The following is an 18,648-nucleotide window of genomic DNA, read 5'->3' as shown; positions in this document are numbered from 1 at the left end:
ATAATCTTTTATAAAGATTTTAATTAAGTATTATATTAGAAGTCAATGATTATCTTAATTATATTTTAGATTTTTTATATTTAAAATGATATGTTTATCATGTATTTAATTATACTTATATGCGGTTAGTTACACAAATTCAAACATGAAACTTTAATAAGTTGTACTTACGCACAATTACTTGTGATCTTGAATTTAAAATAATATGCATCAATAAACAGTATTTCGTACATAAAAATGATTTTTAGGAGTTCTTATCAAATGTTTTATAATATACTATATATGTGTGTGTCATAAGATTGAGTTCCAATGAGAAAAAAAAATTAATATGAGAAACGTAAAAAGTGATCGTCAATGTTGGATGCACATTAAGATGAGATGCACCAGATCAATCCTCATTTCAAGTGCAATTCATGAGTGAATTTGAGATTAAAAATGATCAAAGGTTCATATATTTCTTAACACCTTAATTCTATTCTATTATATATATATATATATATATATATATATATATATATAATATTACAATAATCAATGTACATCAAAATACCAAATTTGTTGGGATGTAGAGGGGTATTGAATGAAGTAAATAAGTACAACAACCACAACCATTAATTTTGTTTCTCATAAATTTTCCAACTCACTCACTCATTTCTTGGTCTAAGTAGACACACTAAACTTTTTCATCACATCAACATTTCTTTCTTTTTATGGTAATACAACCACTTTTAACATTATTTTTTTTCATTGGAATCTTTTTGTTTTTTTAAAGATTATTTTGAAAATTTATCTGATAAGGTTCCGTAGATCCTCATATATTTCAGATCCAAAGTCTACCTCTAAAAGGGACTCGACACTCTAGAACATCTATACCAGTCTACCCCTTGTTACATATTGCAGTGTTGAAGTCTTCCATCAGCTAACTTAAACTTTTTTTTCAATATGTGTTGGAACCCGCTTCTCTTAATGATATTTTTAATAATAATCTGATGGGGTTTTACATATTATCAGTGTCATGATGTGTACCGAGTCTCGACAATTTCTTACAAGTGGTTTTAACCGGTTAAATATCCAACTGGGCTCGTGCCCACATGCCTAAGGTGGTAGCAACCCCAGTGACTGAGATAAGAAGGGGTTAGCAAGCGTTGTCCTCCCCCTTAAGTTGTATATAGTCTTTGCGTCCCTACAGAAAATTTGTAAATTTAATCCCTACATCGATTTTCAGAACCACTATAGCTAGCCACTAGATGGGTTCAAGTAGTCGAACCATTGGACAGAAAACTAGGTTAATCAATAACCTAAAAACAACTTAGAGGATGTTTGGTTGGTTTCTATTAAGTCTTTTATTCACTATGAATAAAGATCTTTGTGTGGATTGATTTATCTTTATATATTGGGAAGATTTTTGTTTGAGAGGGTGTTCCATATATCGAAGGAGCGTGTGGCTTTTAATTGGGAGAGACGGATTTGGAAGAAAAAAAAAACTTGATTTTCTACATTAAAAAACCATTTTCTATATCATCAAGCCCCTACCAAACAATCACGTATAGCTTACCGAATAAGTTAAGTCTCATTAAGCTTATCGAACTGCTAACAAACAGACCTTTAATTCAACCATGAAATAGCTCATATTACATCTTATACCAATCCAAAACACATTATAACATTCAAGAAACACCATTGAAGCATCAAACCATAAGCTACACCAATTGTGCTAGCTACCATGATCTACAACAAACATAAAAAGATTCAATGCTTACCATTCTTAATCACTCTTTCTTCTTCTCATCTTGCCAAGTTGCTTGCCATTGTTTGTCGTAAAATGTAGTCTCATCAAGCAACTTTTTTAAGTTATCATAGTCTTCGTTCTTTCGAATCAGAAGAACACCAGCTACTGCTACAAATAAAAGTGTTTTGCAGAAGAAATTTCCCATTTGATCAACTAGACCCACACCAGTCAAGCTATCCACAAAGTAAGCCATAAAGAACCCCACCATTGCAGCTCGACCTGCGAAAAACTGGTTAATTTGCACTTTGTTTCTTGCTTTTTTGGTAGGAATTAAAGAACTTAAAGAGAGAATGACGGTTCTAACCATTGAGTAATTCGGCTTCGGGAAGATGGAATCGTTTCATCCATGCCCACCAAGGAATAATCGAGGTGTCGAAAACTACAGGGAAGTCATTGTTGGATGATTCTGGAGTGTCTTGAAGCCATTTCCTCCTTTTAACCTCTAGAAACCAGTAGCGAGAAGGTCAATTCAAGGCATTTAAAACAGTTATGTAACAACTCACCATCAGGAGTTTAAGTGGGGAGTTTGTAAGAACTGTGTCTCATAGAAAACGGGATTTGTGACCCGTGAGCTACCAATAACATCCATAATGGTTTTAAAGGAATTTGGAATCAAGATTATCTTTAAGGAGTTTAAAAGAGCAATCAAGAAAGACCATGCTCAATCAATCCTATTTCCATGGCTTGAAATTGAAATTGAAATTGAAATTGAAGCTGGTTTTTGAAGTTTGAAGTGTTTTACGATGACGGAGTTCAAGGTTTTGTTCATATAATGAAGTGATTTTGGTTCAATTTCATGGAGTAAAATAAACCCTAGTTAAGTATGAAATCAGATATTCTTATGAAACAAGAATCTCACCAGCATCAATGACAGCATCCCAATCAGTAGTTCCATCTTTCTGAAACTGCTTCAAATCCCAAGTCCCAGAAACCCATTTGGGATCTTCAAACTTAAGAAGCGAATCAGCCACGTCATCGGCCACCGGAGCTCCGTTTCCAGTAGAAGCTTCTTTGGGTTCAGGAGCTTTGTTCTCCTCTACAAGAATGCCAGCTCCAGACCCATTTTCAGTAGCTCTAAAAGACCCAGAAAGCAAGTGTCTTTGAGGCTTAAAAGAGAGAAATGGGTTATTTGGGAGGTGGGTTTTGGCTGAGGAAGAAGAGAAAGAAGAAAGATGTGGAGTTGTAGAAGAGAACAAAGCCATTGATGAAGACATAGCTGCTTATAGTTATAGTTACAGTTTCAGAAAGAAAGAAAGAAAGGTTCAGAGGAGCATCATGGTGTGTGTGATTGAATTGAAGAGATAAGCTAAGGCTGAGAATTTGGTTGGAGTGCTGTGAAGAGCTTTATTGACTACTATTTGGTAAGGAGTAAATCAATGGTAGCAACAAGAACAAGTGGTGAGTTTCAACTACTTTACCTGATTTGGTCACACCACAATTAATATCTACTTGGTAACTTTTTATTCTACTGTCCACCAAAAAATCAAATATTGTGAGAAGATAAGTGTAATATATAAAATATAATGTCACTTCATTATAAGAATGTAGCCAAATGACGATTTTACGATAAATATTCTTATATTTGTTTTTTATGGTTAAATCACGCCACAACTTAGAAAAAAATTCTAGATCCCTCTATGAGTTCGTATATTTATATTCAAATAGATTCTTTTAGTGGATTCATATATGAACTTTCTCTTCTTACATTTTTTTCGATAGCTCAAACATTCCTATATTCCTTTCTTTTTTCCTTTATAAAACGACAATTATTCCTTTCTTTTTTTTTCTTATAACTTGTTTAATAATTGTCGTTATTTTATACAAGTCCCAAGTTTTTAAATTGACCCATTTGTAATAAAATTTAAGGTAATTTGGTTTATTTTCACACAAATGAATTAATAAAATTGTCATTAAACCGAGCTTTGATGGTAGTTAGATGTCCTTTTAACCTTTTTACGGTTTCATTCGGAGTTTGGACATAAATTATATAACTTTTCCAAATATATTATTATTTGATTTGATATTTATAATTTAATTAATGCATAATATTCATATAAAATGATTTAAACGAACTTTAGTGATAAAATATCTGACATTTATCTATTGTTAATCAACACATAGCATCTGTTACGATTTACAAGTTACTTTTTCGAAATTTGTCCTGTGTTTTTTGAAAGTAAATTTTTTTAAATTATGTTAGAATAAAATATTATACTTTTTTGAAAACGAGCCAAATAAAATCTACATATATGCAAATTAATCAATATATGTATGTTATTCTTAACGAATCAGAATGAGTCATACGTCATATTTTTATTGTAATTAAAAATAGAGATGTTATAAATTAATGGGACAAATCACACATATTTTAAACACTAGTTGGTTTATTTTTGAATTAAAATCAACACCATAAGATTTTGTACTTTATTTATGGGAAAAGTCTAGAAAAAATCTAATGGACTTTAGTGTTTGGAATGATTAAGTCATTTGACAACTTTTTGGAATAAATAAGTCATTGGACATTCCAAAACATGCTAAATAACTCATTGGACAATGACTTATTTGTTCCAAAAAATTATCCATTGAGTTATTTAGCATGTTAAATTGTCCAATGACTTATTTGTTCCAATAAATTGTCCAACGAGTTATTTAACATGTTTTGGAATGTTTAAGGACTTATTTGTTCCAAAAAATTGTCCAATGAGTTATTTAACATGTTTTGGAATGTTCAAGGACTTACTTGTTCAAAAAAATTGTTCAATGACTTAATCATTCCAAACACTAAGGTCCATTGGGTTTTTTAGACTTTTTCCTTTATTTATTTCAGTGCACATGATTAATTTTTAGATTTTTGTGTTTTCAAAAAACATTTTATAAAATATACATATAAGATATCAGATTAAATGAGAAGTGTAAAAATGTTAAAGACCGTAGAAATTACTTAATCATTTAAGAGTTTTAATCAAATTGACATCGAAAATAATGACCTTTTTTATATATTAATTAAAATATTGGAAGTTTGAAGGCAAGTTTATAAATTAAGATATTAAAACGGCCATGTACAACCAACGTTGGTGGATTCAATCGAAACGACAGATCAAATAGATCCATATGTTATTGAGAAATGCATATAGGGGTTAAGACTAAACCCTAGACCTTCGATTCAAATTGAGAGAACAAATTTATAAATGAAACCATTAGGAATTGGGATGAGAATGAAGGAAGGGATTTGGAGTTTTCGACGTTGGATGGATGCATTGATTCATGGTGGTAAGAGGAAATCTCGCTGTCTAAAGTGGACATAGGAGGGGATTTCGGTGACGTCGCCTTAAGTGTAGGTGAACCAATGAAGGAACTAGACCCTGATCTGAAGAATGTTGAAGACATGATTGGTTGATTATGATTAAGTTAGGGTTTTAATTTGAAGAGAAATTGATCGGATCTGGCGATCAAAATAGATATAAAAAATCAGGGAAATATGCGGTGGAACAATGTTTGAATTCCCATTGCAATCCGAACTCTTTATTTCAAACTTTAACTATCCAATTGTTAGATCAATGGTTTAAATTGATTTTGTTAATTTTAGTATTAGAAGTAACTGAAGCGATTAGTAAGGAAGATAAATCATCATAAAAAAAGGTAAATTCCGTACAAAATACATAAAAGAAACTTACCATCGTCTTCTTCCCCTACAATTACTCTTCCGTTACATTGTAGATGGGTGGTGAAAACAGTGAACATATCCATGAACATTGTTAACAATTACGAATCTCAATAAGTGAACATATTCATGAACATTTTTAACGTCTCTCATGTTAGTTCACAATTTCCATGTTCATGAACACTTATGTTCACACCTAATGACTAGTCATTCCAAACATGTTAAAGATGAACATGATAGAAGACATAATAAGACGTTCATTATGTCTGGAGGAATTAAATATTTGAAAATAGCCAAATTTTAGGAATAATGTAACTCTCATATTATGTCAGCATATTCTTACTAATTTGCCTCCATTTATTAAACATTTAATAACCTATTAACCATAAACCAATATGGATTCCTATTGGACCATTTTGGTTTGTATAGTTAACACAAAAAAACAAGGTTAGCAAAAAATGACACACACACCCCTATATATATATATATATATATATATATAAACATTATGTTTGGCTTTCATGATTGGAAATAATCATATATATAAAAGTTGTTTTTTTTTTATTTCATAAGGTGAAATCACAATATGTGTTTCATATACCGAATCTCTATTACCAAAATGATAATTACGTCTTTATTCTAATAAAAATAGATTCCAATTAAAACTAAACTATGGCTTAGATTAGTCCTCACTTCTCAACCTTATTTTTGGTCCTTGCATGATTTAACTCTTATATAAATTACTATATATTCCTTTATTTTTCCCCTTATGAAAAATGAAAATTATTGAATTGGAATTGGAATTTCACTAACGCAAGTCATTGATGTTGCTTGCCTATTCTCCAAATCAGGAACCCTACGACTTTCTTTTAACTTTTAAAAGAAACAATTTGTTAAACGTATTATCGGATTTCTAAAATTTAACTTTTTATGTATTTTTAATTCTAATTGTATTTTCTTACTTAGAAAATTATCTAAAAAATTTGTACAAGCGATTAAAGCTTTTTTAAAATCTATATAAGCCTTTTATATCTCGTTTGTAGTTGGACAACCTTTGTATAATCCACTTCATCCAGACACGCCATGACGATGCTGAAGTTATTTCACAATCATCTCATTATTTTAAGTCTGATCTTTGTCTCATTTCTCGCTTTCTACGAGTGTAAGTTCAACTTTTAATTAATTGATCATGCTCCGTGTGTTAAACATGCATGAATCCCGTTCTTATTCTCACAACAAATGAACATATGGATTTCATAATTGTCATGGTCATATTCTTATTTGTTATCTTGTATGTAGGCACAAGAATTGGAGGTAATCACGGACGTGAAATTGGTGTTTCAAATTTGTCAAGCAAACGTGATTTCATGTTTTGCAAGGCATATACTGTTGGTCCCAAAACAGAGTATTGTTGTTGTAACGATCTTATAAACTGCTACAACGATCAATTTCAATGTGTAATGGGTTGCTTAAGTGCAAAACCTCCAAAAACATGTGATCTGAAAATTTAGACTACATAATAATGAGTATAATAAGATCATGTGTTGGCTGATGGCTATACCTCTATATGTGTATGAAATGAGATGCAGATGAATTTGCTTTCTAAGCCATAATTGAATAATGATTTAGTATTATCTTTAGATCTTGTGTCATTGAATGATTTTGGTTTATAAATCATTTAGTTTTGAAAATAAACGAAGACAAAGGACTATGTAACTCACCAAGAACGGCTTTGTGAGCAGTCCTTTATTAAATCAAGATCGATATCATCATATTACTAGATGGACAATTTATCAAACTTACTCGCATTTAAATATTGGTCTTATATCAAACTAGTCAAGGAGACAGCTACGAGAAAATAATATACTACTACTACTACTACTACTACTAAACAATTACTTTTTAAACATTAAAGGGTGTTTACTAAATGCCTATCCAGTAAAATTCTAACACTATCACTTATTTACCGGGTAAAATTTAAGTCCATCAAAATGGTACCGTATGCAATAATTTATCCAGTAAGCGCTAACCATAGTAAGAGTCATTACTCTCACTTACTGGGTAAGACTATCGGTCCTTGTCCTTTGCTCTTACCATATTCATTCTAAGATAATATGTCTTGATAAACATTTACCCGATTAAGCATATGAGATAAACAACCTCTAAATATTGGACGCTATGTATATTGTATATGTTGTATCTTTTTTCATAACATATGGTTAAGCACCTTTGTTACATTGGAAGTGAACAATGTTTTACGTTTGTTGATGCTTCCTGTTTGATACATTATATATATATATATATATATATATATATATATATCAAGTAACTTAACAGTTTATGTGATAACTTGTCTCATATTGATATGGCGGAAATTGGTATTTGTTAGCACATTTAAGTGGGTGAGGGTTATGACAACCCATCTCATATGGATAGAAAATAGGATTTATGAGCTTCTTATAAGCAACGTATTATGAACTACCACTAATTTCTACCATGATTTTAAACTTGATTTAAGTTATTGGATCCACATGTTGCTTTAAGTTGGGGGTGTTAAAAAATTACATAAAAGCTAATCAATGTACTAGCGGGATGATGAGGGCAAACCTCATCAAACACGATAACTCCCTAAAAGGGATGTTTGTAACATCTTAGGTGAATCTCGCACCAACTGTAAGCAATTTAGATGTTATAAGATTAGTTTGTTGCTTTTGGGATTATTGATGTTCCAATTTCACCAAGAATAGAGAGTTTCTTTCGTGTGTTTAACCTTCTTATCAAATAACAATTATAAAGATACTAAACAAGGAAGTTCATGCATTTCTATATTACTACTAATAATGAAACACAGTTTCCTACAAAGGGTATATTGTTCTATCGAGTGATAGGATGCCTCTAAATTTTTCCGTGCATTTAAAACCTACGAGTCATATTTTCATGTTATATTATTTTATCTGTAAGCAAGACACATTTCTATATATTAGCCATTCCAAACCATATGTAACGTTTTTTCATCACAACTAAAATGTTATAGTTGCCTATGATACATACAACATTATGTTGTTTAGTATTTAGTCATTCATTTTTGTTTACAGATCACAATAATTACATGATGTTTAACTATGAAAACCTACTTTTAATATAATACGATAGACCCCCCCCCCTCCCTCCCTCCTCCAAACCCTTCCGTTTGGATTAAACAACATATGGACTACCCTTCTGTTTGGATCAAACAACATATGGACCGGTTAAGCAAAATGCAACACGTGACAACAAGGTCCCGGAGGACATGACGTGATGCTAACAAAGGTCCAAATTGATATTCGATGTAATTTACCATGTGATGCTGTAAAAATAATGTTATTTAATAAATAAAAAAAACTTGCCAAATTATGTATAACAAAGTTGGACCGATAACACCTTTAAGTAATTTCGTTATCATACGTAACATGTGTGTACATGTTTACACAAAAATAAATAAATGTAATTAAAAAATGATATGTCATAATTGTGGGACCTTCTATTGATCTCTCTCTAAATTATGAGATATATAAGAATCCGTGCATCATGTGCTATTTTATATAAAAAAAATCATCTATGGCTATAATTTAATGTAGTGGTTAACATATATTTATTTCACATATACTAGTTCACAATGTGAACATTTTGGCGTGTTTGTGAAAAAAAATACGTATAAAGAAGTTTCACATTGTAAAGCACATACATATGAAATAAACAAATTGTAAAACAAATACATATTAATCAATACCTTAAATATGAACTTAAATGAAAAAAAAAATCAAAATATGAGTTCTCACGTACCTCATCAAATTTTGAATTCTCAAATTAATAAATTGTTATAACTTACTAATTTGGGGGAAAAACCTGGATGCTTCACATCAAAACGGTTATTTGACCCGAAACCGGACTTAATTGGGTCGGGTCAGCATTGCTCCAAATCTTGTAGCTTATTTTCTCCCAAACCTTCTGCCCCTCATCTCCAAACCAATTTTTCTACTCAACCGAGCTGCAACCAGTTATGGAGATGGCGACAATGGCTTCCCATTTCTTCCCCACCGCACGCATATTATCAAAAGCCAACTCAAGAAGCAATCCTACTTTAACCGCTTCTTTATCGTCATCATCATCCCCGTCTTCTTATTCCTCTATTACAACTTCCTTATCCACCAATTTTATCTGTCCGTACGTCGCCAGCAGTGTTTCCAGCGACTTCTCCGGTCATAAGATTCGACCTGCATCTCTCAACCCGTCTTCAAGCTCTCATGGAAAACGAGTCGGTGTTACTATGGTATTTCCCCCCTTTCCCAGCCTCATTTAAATTGCAATTCGTTGTTATCTTAGATCTTTTTATGAATATAATTAATCCTTTGAAAATTGCATCTTATTAGTCAATAGATTACTGTTTGAATGAAATAAAGCAGTCGACGATAAGCAGAATTGATTTCTCCCTTTCAATTTTGTGTTTATGGCAAGCTACTGGTTCGATTCCAGCAAAAAAAAGTCATAGTCTGAAAAAATTATGTGCTTGATTAGAATTGACTTGAATATAGTTACTTTGCAAAATCCCCAAACTTCATATTGCTAATTTAGCGCCCCTGGGTTCAAGAAGGCCATATATATATATATATATATATATATATATATATATATAGAGAGAGAGAGAGAGAGAGAGAGAGAGAGAGGACAAATCAAATACAAACCACCTAAATGTTACACACCGTACAAACTAATTTCGTTTAATGCCTTTCCAAGAAAAACAAAACAAACAAAGTGGTTCTTGATTCTTGAATGTATTAGAGCATAGCAAATAGCCCCTATTTTATTTTATTTTTTTGTTCAGAAAGCTACTGACTTTGTTTGGCATAGAAGGTTTGCAGTTTGATCATTTATTTGGATTTATGTTAGAATGAATGAACATACTGATATGGTCGAAAGAAACCTAAGGGATTTGTTGTGGTAACCCTAAACTACTTGACTAGCACGGGGCTTTGTTATTGTTTTATGGGGTTACAAGGAGTTGCAAATAGATTACTTGAATAGGTCATTCAGTTGCTTCAATAGTATAGGATTCTTTTTCTTACCAAATTTCTCATACTCCTGCTGTCAACTTGAAGTTGGTATATGCCTTCTGTATTCTTTCATGATATTGTGACAAGTATTGTTGTGATTTGTCAATCTTTCACCCTTTAAGCAGGCACAAGAAGCATATGCCTATTATTATTCAAAAATGTGTTATTGTCCTGATTTGGGGGGTCAAAGAAGTTGTGTTTTGCATGAATCACCATGGTGTTTATATTGTTAGGATGTTGGTTTAAACCTCTGATGGACAATTCATGAGGACTAAAGGTGGATAGCATCTTAAGCTATTGTAATCATTTAAGAAATTATTTAGTTAGGATAACGCAGCTTGTTTTCCAGAAAAAGTCCATATACCGTTGATGTTCTTACTGGGATAAACATTTAGAATGACATATGTATTAGTACATAACTAGATTGCTGAGGGGAACTGGCAGAACTTCTGTTGATCCATTTGTAGTCGTGTATATATAGGAAGCGACTTGATAACTCGAGAGATGCTCGAAGGACAGATCTCTTTACTCAAAAGCTGGTGAAAGCAGACTATGAAGGACAGAGGGGTGGATATGTAGGCCTATGAACAAAAATATATGAGGAACATTTTCTTTTGGGGGCTTCCCCTCCTTGCGGTTGAGCTATGAGGAAGACTTTATATTTCTAGCCAAAAGTTAGTCATGTACAATATTTGAGGGGTACATATTTGTGAAATAGCAGAAGTATCCCTGGTAGGAGATAATTTGGGAAATACCTGTGCATTCTGTAGAAGCACGTCATAGGCTTGTAGGTGAGTCTTAGAGAGTGGCCGTTTCAGGGTTAATTGTATCTACGAGGACAGTGAAGACATAATGCCACTTGGATATAGATATGGCAGAAGAATCTTCTAGTTTAGCAAGGATTATCAATAAGGATAGAGGTAAAAGGTAAATGATTCATTTAGGTTTTCAAGTCAATTATTCTATAGTTTGAGGAAGCTCTAGAAGGAAGGCAGTTGAACTAGCAAATACACCTCCAGTTTATCTTTTCGAATTTTAATGAGATATAGAACATGGAGAAACTTCTGGTTTGTTTCTGGATGATCAGAATCCAATAGTATTTTCATTCCATATGGCTGTAACGTTTACCATGTCATCAATGAGGAAGGAAAGAGGGTAATGATGAAAAAGACGATTTCTCTATGTCAATGTTTCTGGGTCTGCCAAAAGCCCAAAACTAGGGAGATCCATCCTTCTCTATAGCTAGCCAGCAACCTCCTGATATGCGTAGAATGCAACAATAAATAAGTATTGTCTTCTATAGCATACGGAATACAAGCTTTCTTGTCCAAGATACTTCCCATTGACACCTGCTATTTTGTTATAATAGTTGAAGTAACATATGAACCCCTGACCCAACCTTTGGGTGAGATACACTGGTTTGTTTGGTTTAGTTGAAGTGACATATTAACAAGTAAAAAGTCATTTTTCTTTTTTGTCAAAAGGACTTTCTTACCCTCTTTGGAGACATGGGTTATTCACTTATCCCTATGCTTCCAAGTTCCTTGGCCCTTCGTCATTTTTTAATAAACTAAATCTGATCAGGAAAGACTAATATCAGATGCGTAGTTTTCATTTTTGAGAATAACAATGTTACAAATGATTCTAGACCTTTCAGTGACTTTGCACTCTCTCATTATGTTCATTTTCTTTCACATTAATGATCAATTTGGCTTTACTACCTCCCAGAATTCCACATCCTGTTTGAAGATATTTTTTCTTACTGTACGCATATTTATGCATGAACATTCCAGCTGTTATTAAGTTGCCCTCTCTTAACTTTAGTTAATATCTCTTTGACCCTCACTCTTTCTACCTCACTGTTTAGAGGAAAAGGAGGAGATACTAGATAGGACTATAGGAATATCTCTTTATAGAGAAAGAGAAAAGGTTAGGTGTTAAGGGTTGCTACTGTTAATCCAGGGAAACAATTAACTATAGAATACATACTATTAAAAGATTCAAGGGTAATACTGGAAATTTATGGTAAAAAGAAGATAATCAAACATGGAAAAGATGATTTCCATGTCAAAAGAATAAAAAGTTTCAGATGAAAGAGCCCATGTTTGACTTTTGAGTTCCAACCAAGTTATTTTATAGAATTGAGAAGAATCAATTGCTTCGTGTAGAAACTCTACATACGCTATATATAGGCTCACTTGTTATTGGCATGTATATTCATTTGCTGTACCTATCTTGACAGGTTATTCCTTTCTCAAGAGGAAGTGCCTGGGAGCAACCACCTCCAGATTTGGCATCTTACTTGTACAAGAATCGAATTGTGTATTTGGGTATGTCTCTAGTCCCCTCTGTCACCGAACTAATACTGGCAGAATTTCTTTACCTACAGTACGAGGATGACAAAAAGCCAATATATCTTTACATAAACTCTACAGGAACTACCAAGGTATTGACTTTCTTATCCAAGATACTTGATAAATTTGTTACTGTGTAAAGTACTATCCCCTCTGTCCTAAAATAAATGCAAGTTTTCACTAAACAGATGGTTTAATGGAAATGTTTTATTATTTTTTCAATTATCTAAAGTATCCCATAATAAATAGAGCACGTTTGTGGACTAAAATTGATGTTCATATTATTTTGTGAAGATTATTAATGGAAAGAGGGGTAGTATTGGATAATTGTAGATGAAGTAGAATTTTGATCTTTCTATTAGCTGTTGGTTTATGGAACATTAGATTATTATTACACTTGACAATCAAAGTACAAATTGCTAACAAATTCTACTGTCAAGCAAGGAGTGGCTTTGCCAACTTCTTTTGAACAACCTCAATTGTGTAGAATTATCGTTGCTTTACTTTCTTGAATACTGTTTACCTTGGTTAATCTAACCACTATTTGATATCCAAAAGAAAATGATGATGAACTTCAGAACCCCCATTTAGGGGTGTTATTCGGACGGTTAAATCGGTTTTCGGTTTGGATTAATCGGTTTTTAACTTTTCTATAACTAACCAATAACCAACCAAATAAGGTTCGGTTTAATCGATTTCTGGTTATTTGATTCGGTAACTGGTTGAACCGAATAAGAATCCATATTTTTCATTGGACACTTGCTCAAACAATTTTTCCAAATTCAATGCACTTTGCTTCTAATATATAATTGTATCATACATTCATATTTAACAATTGACTTGTAATAATTAAAAAACCTCATTTACCCAAAAACAAATTTACCAAAAGACATTATTTTCTCCATGTGACAAATTATATCAAGTAAAAAACATAATATAACAAAAAACAATATCTACCAATAAACAAAAAACTTTATATAATACTAAAATATGTAAAATATAATAATAGTATAATGTGTATTTTGTTTTATTTTTATAAAAATGAAATATATAAAATATAAGTAGGATGTGTTATTCCGTTAATTCGGTTTAAGCGAATTAGAAAAAATTTAACCGAAAACCGAACCAAATAAGGATTCTTTTTCGGTTAACCAAACCGTTTAAGCCTAAAACCGAATAACTCAAAACCGCATTGGGTTCGGTTTGGTTATTCAGTTTCGGTTATTTTTGACACCCCTACCCCCACTTGCATGTGATACCTCTGTGCATGTGACTGTAAGAGCATGTTTGTTAGCAGCTTAATGAGCTTAATGGGACTCACAACTTATTCAGTCAGCTATATATGACTGTTTGGTAGTGGCTTAATGATATAGAAACTGGCTTGTCCCAATAAGCTTCTAGGGGAAGTTTTGGTGCAAAAAGTCAAGTTTTTCCAAAACCTGTCCCTCCCAATTCAGTCCCAATTAAAGCCACGTTCCTCCATCTATGAAAAAACCTTCACGAACAAAAACTTTCTCAATCTATATATACAAATTAATCTATACAGACAGCTTTAGCTGTTCAGGACTTGATGAAAAACCAACCAAAAAGCCCCTAAGTCTCTAAACGTGAGCATATACACGCACACATACACAGAGGCTAAGATAAAGAATCAACAATAGTTTGATCTGCCAACAGATAGTTTTGACATTCCAAAAAGTTCATGTCAAATATTCTGTTTTCCATTTTTGTCAATGTTGCTTGAAGGTTTGCAAACCTCTTAGTAAATTGACTAAAAGACAATAAACCCGCATTGGGATATTTGTTAAAAATATTCTTTCAGGGATTAAACTTTTGAGACATTCAGCATAAACATGGGATGACAAAGGCAATTCATGTTAGACAAATTGTGTTGACAAAATGACAGCTCCAAGAATGCTCTTTTCAATTAGATTGCTATAAAGAATTAATAAACTTCGAATACGATCTTGCCTTGGATTTTCTTTTACATTTTCCAGGGTGGTGAAAAGTTGGGCTATGAAACAGAGGCATTTGCAATTTACGACGTCATGAGGTAGTAACTCTTGCTTCTCACCAATACGCCTTTACGCTTATAAATGTCATTGCAATAGTAGTTTCTTACATCATTAATTGGTTGCTTATATACCAACAGTTACTATAATCGATCTTTACCTATATGTATCATTTGTTGGATCGTGAATTGTTATAGTTCTTTATAGCGTCAGATGTTTTATGGTTGATGATATTCTATAGCTTTTATAACTAATTTTCATTTCTAACTTTAAAGAAGTCATCTCCATAGACGTATCCATAGCTACCAATGGTCCCTTAACAACTAGGATATCTACACACTTTATTTAGCTGAATATATCAATCAGCTAATAAAGGTATTATGAGTACGCAAATGAAATAAAGATGAATTTTTTCACGTACCCTTTTGCAGGTATGTGAAGCCACCAATCTTTACGCTATGTGTTGGCAATGCATGGGGAGAAGCGGCCTTGCTGTTGGCTGCTGGGGCAAAGGGAAATCGTTCAGCCCTGCCCTCGTCAACCATCATGATAAAGCAGGTGAGTTATGATGGAGATTTTTGGTATGTAGTCTCTAGATTACTCACAGTGTTGGTCGTTTTGCAGCCAATCGCTAGATTTCAAGGTCAAGCTACGGATGTTGAGATTATGAGAAAAGAAATAAAGAACGTGAAGACTGAATTGGTTGGTATTTAAATGTTGGTTAAATAAAAAGAAAAAAAGTGAAGAATTGAGAAATTATTAAGGTCTGTTTGTTGTATAATGATTGAAGGTGAAACTGTATGCGAAGCACATAGGGAAGACAACAGAGGAGATTGAAGAAGATATAAGGCGTCCAAAATACTTTAGTCCTAGTGAGGCTGTTGAATACGGAATCATTGATAAGGTCTTACTCCCCCAAATTCTCATACATATATATATATATGAGAGAGAGGTCTAGGGGAAAACCCCAAAAAAATGAAAAAATTGAGGAACACCTTAATAACCATTCATCCGTACAATAGATGTATCCTGGTTTTTATGCAACTGTGCATGTTGTGCACATGTGCATACCGGAAAAATTACTTGTATGCACATATACATACCGTACTAGGGTGTTCCTCATTTTTTTCATCTTTTTGTTGTTTTCCCGTAAACCCTATATATAGGGGCAGGTCAGTGTGACACATAACATATACATCAGGAGTATGGAATTCATCATGAATTTATTCATGATGAATAACACATGGTGCGTTGTGAGCGGCTCCCGTGTTCCTAATCAATTGTGGGTTCCATATGGAACTTTCCTCTCTCTCACTATATATATATATATATATATGTGTGTGTGTGTGTGTGTGTGTGTGTGTAGTTTATTTGTATTTATGTGTGTGTGTATGTAGGTTATTTACAACGAGAGGGGGAGTGAAGATAGAGGAGTCCTTTCTGACCTGAGGAAATCGCAGCTAATATAACCATGTTGATCAGCACTAGAGGCAATTCACAACCGCGTTAGGGGCTGTTTGTTTTTTCGTGTCTGTATGGATTAAGTGTCTGAATTGAATCATCAGCAGCCTGTTAGTCAGCTTTGCTGTTGTAGTTGTTGATGGCAGTGGTTGTGGTTGTGGTTGTATTGGCAATCAAGAAACTGAGCTGAGACCACGATGTGCCCAGATGGATTGGTTAAAGGGAGCATGACTAGTGTAAAAGGCAAAGGCAGTCAAAGTATGGTTCATTTCTGAATCCAATATCGTTTTGTTATACAACTGTATAAACATATACATGCGCCATCAGAGGTTCAAACGCACTCTTGCTTTACAAAAATATAAAGAGACTCCAAATTAATTAACTCTTAATAAAAATTGAAGTCAATAAAAACAAAATAATATTTATCAGTTGTCGATAATGATGTGATAATACTTTTAATAAATTAAAGATTTTTTATGTTAACATCTCCAAATGTATAACCGACATATTGATACATTGTGATTGATGAGTATATTATTTATATATGATTTTAAGGATGGAAGTCATCAAGATCAAGATAAATAAGAAATCACATGACTATCCTTAATTATTTACTTTCTTTTCTTTTATTTTTCATTACGAGCAAAATAATTTGGTGGACCGGAAATGTTCTTGCATTTACGTGTTCTCGTTCAAACCTCTGCATATATAGGGAGGATCATGCATTTATGAATTGAATTAACGACTATGAGTATTGCTTTTTGGAAGTGATTTGGTATAAGTTGCAACAAAATTGAAGCTTCTTTATTTCAATCCTTATTTTGAAAAGTTTGATTTTAATAGATATTTCAAATAACAAAGTATAGCAAAAAAGAACTCGAAAATGAATTCGTTCTATTTTTTAGCATATTCGTTTGAAAGACACTAGAATGGTACTCTCACAATGCAACGAGATATATTTTCATTTTAATGTTTCGTTTTATTTTTTGTATCTGTTGATAAATATGGTTTATGTGGTTTTGAGAAAGATGATGTTTTTATTTTTGAATAAAAATAAATTTTAAAAAATATATCGATATTAATATTAAATTAACTATTTGAAAGTTCTCGGTTTTTTGTATAATTTCTTTAATTCAATTTCTTATTATAATTTAATTTAAGTCAAATAGTGAAGTAATTTATTTTTGGCTTAACAATAAAAAAAAATTATAAAGATAATGATTATGTTAGAACTCAATGATTATCCTAATTACATTTTAGATTTTTTATATTTAGAATGAGATATTTATCTTGTATTTGATTATGTTTATCTGCAGTTAGTTATACGAATTAAAAAATGGAGCTTTAATAAGTTGTACACACGTACAATTCACTTGTAACATTAAATTTTAAGTAATATGCATTAATACACGGTACTTCATGTACAAAGAATGATTTTTAAGAGTTTTTATCAAACATTTTATAATATAGTATAGATAAGTGCATTTGATTCATTCATTCATTGCTAGTCGTTCTCCAAAATCAAGTTTTTATTTTTATATAAATTTGTCCTCACAATAATAGAATTAAATACCCGAGCAACATAATAATTTAAAAATATCATAAATCTCCCAAATATGTTTGATTTCAACTTAACATACAAAATACATGATCGTAGATAAACAATTCATTAGAAAAACTTAACTATTTATGGTCTGGAAGTTGAACGGGTCAACTATTATGCCATTTCCAATGACCCGGTTGGATAGATGAGTAACCCATTAATGGGCAGGGCCAACAGTTTTGATAGACAATTATGGAGAATGGGCGATGATGAGGTGGGACGGGAAGCAATATCGTTAAGTACGGAGGTTTGAATAACACAAAGTTTGGGAACAATAAAATCTTATTTCTTTTTACTTTAAAATCTTCTTACCCAGTAACATGTAGCTTTTTTGAGTTAAAAGATTGTATGAAACCAACTTTTTAAAAATTTGATGGTTTACTTACTAAAAAATGTTGATGGATTTAAAATGAAAAGGTTCAATAGTCTATTCATTAAAAAACTTTTGAGACTTAATCGTTCAAAAATGAGAAATCTCGTTAAATTTTTATCCAAACAAAATACATTTACATACAATAAACGAATTAACACATGTGCCACCATCCATAGACCACCACTATCACCATGACTCTTCCACCACCCACCACCAACAGAACAGAACACTTCCACCATCCCATCAAGGTTGGGTTCTTAGTGAGAACAGAAGAAGTTGTGTTGTGAGAAGGATAAGAAAGAATC

At 32.3% G+C, this 18,648-nt stretch overlaps 2 protein-coding genes across 2 annotated transcripts; one reads left to right on the top strand and one right to left on the bottom strand.

Moving 5' to 3' along the window:
- Positions 1–1,588: 1,588 nt before the first annotated feature.
- On the bottom strand, positions 1,589–3,158 carry LOC112501888 (light-harvesting complex-like protein 3 isotype 2, chloroplastic). The gene is made up of 3 exons (XM_025105652.1): positions 2,649–3,158; positions 2,094–2,231; positions 1,589–2,008 (listed from the first exon to the last, which is right to left on the bottom strand). The coding sequence occupies exons 1-3, from the start codon at positions 3,001–3,003 to the stop codon at positions 1,770–1,772; spliced, it is 732 nt and encodes a 243-aa protein (XP_024961420.1). The 5' UTR covers positions 3,004–3,158; the 3' UTR covers positions 1,589–1,769.
- Positions 3,159–9,452: 6,294 nt separating this feature from the next.
- LOC112501900 (ATP-dependent Clp protease proteolytic subunit-related protein 4, chloroplastic) lies at positions 9,453–16,658 on the top strand. The gene is made up of 7 exons (XM_025105665.1): positions 9,453–9,759; positions 12,783–12,986; positions 14,892–14,947; positions 15,338–15,464; positions 15,531–15,608; positions 15,697–15,810; positions 16,304–16,658. The coding sequence occupies exons 1-7, from the start codon at positions 9,490–9,492 to the stop codon at positions 16,373–16,375; spliced, it is 921 nt and encodes a 306-aa protein (XP_024961433.1). The 5' UTR covers positions 9,453–9,489; the 3' UTR covers positions 16,376–16,658.
- Positions 16,659–18,648: the final 1,990 nt, after the last annotated feature.

Source organism: Cynara cardunculus, unplaced genomic scaffold (assembly GCF_001531365.2).
Source record: "Cynara cardunculus var. scolymus isolate 2C unplaced genomic scaffold, CcrdV1 Un_Scaffold_667, whole genome shotgun sequence".
In the NCBI taxonomy this organism is placed as follows: domain Eukaryota; kingdom Viridiplantae; phylum Streptophyta; class Magnoliopsida; order Asterales; family Asteraceae; genus Cynara; species Cynara cardunculus.
The sequence above is the reverse complement of the archived record's forward strand: the minus strand, read 5'-3'. Positions and strand labels throughout refer to the sequence as shown.

Bases quoted from the DNA above. Each gene is read 5' to 3' on its own strand.
- LOC112501888 (XM_025105652.1), bottom strand. From the start codon at position 3,003: ATGTCTTCATCAATGGCTTTGTTCTCTTCTACAACTCCACATCTTTCT. The intron at 2,232-2,648 runs GTGAGATTCTTG...ACTGGTTTCTAG, and splicing joins GGATGCTGTCATTGATGCTG to AGGTTAAAAGGAGGAAATGG. The intron at 2,009-2,093 runs GTTAGAACCGTC...AGTTTTTCGCAG, and splicing joins CGAAGCCGAATTACTCAATG to GTCGAGCTGCAATGGTGGGG.
- LOC112501900 (XM_025105665.1), top strand. From the start codon at position 9,490: ATGGAGATGGCGACAATGGCTTCCCATTTCTTCCCCACCGCACGCATA. The intron at 9,760-12,782 runs GTATTTCCCCCC...CTATCTTGACAG, and splicing joins AACGAGTCGGTGTTACTATG to GTTATTCCTTTCTCAAGAGG. The intron at 15,609-15,696 runs GTTGGTATTTAA...TAATGATTGAAG, and splicing joins AGAACGTGAAGACTGAATTG to GTGAAACTGTATGCGAAGCA.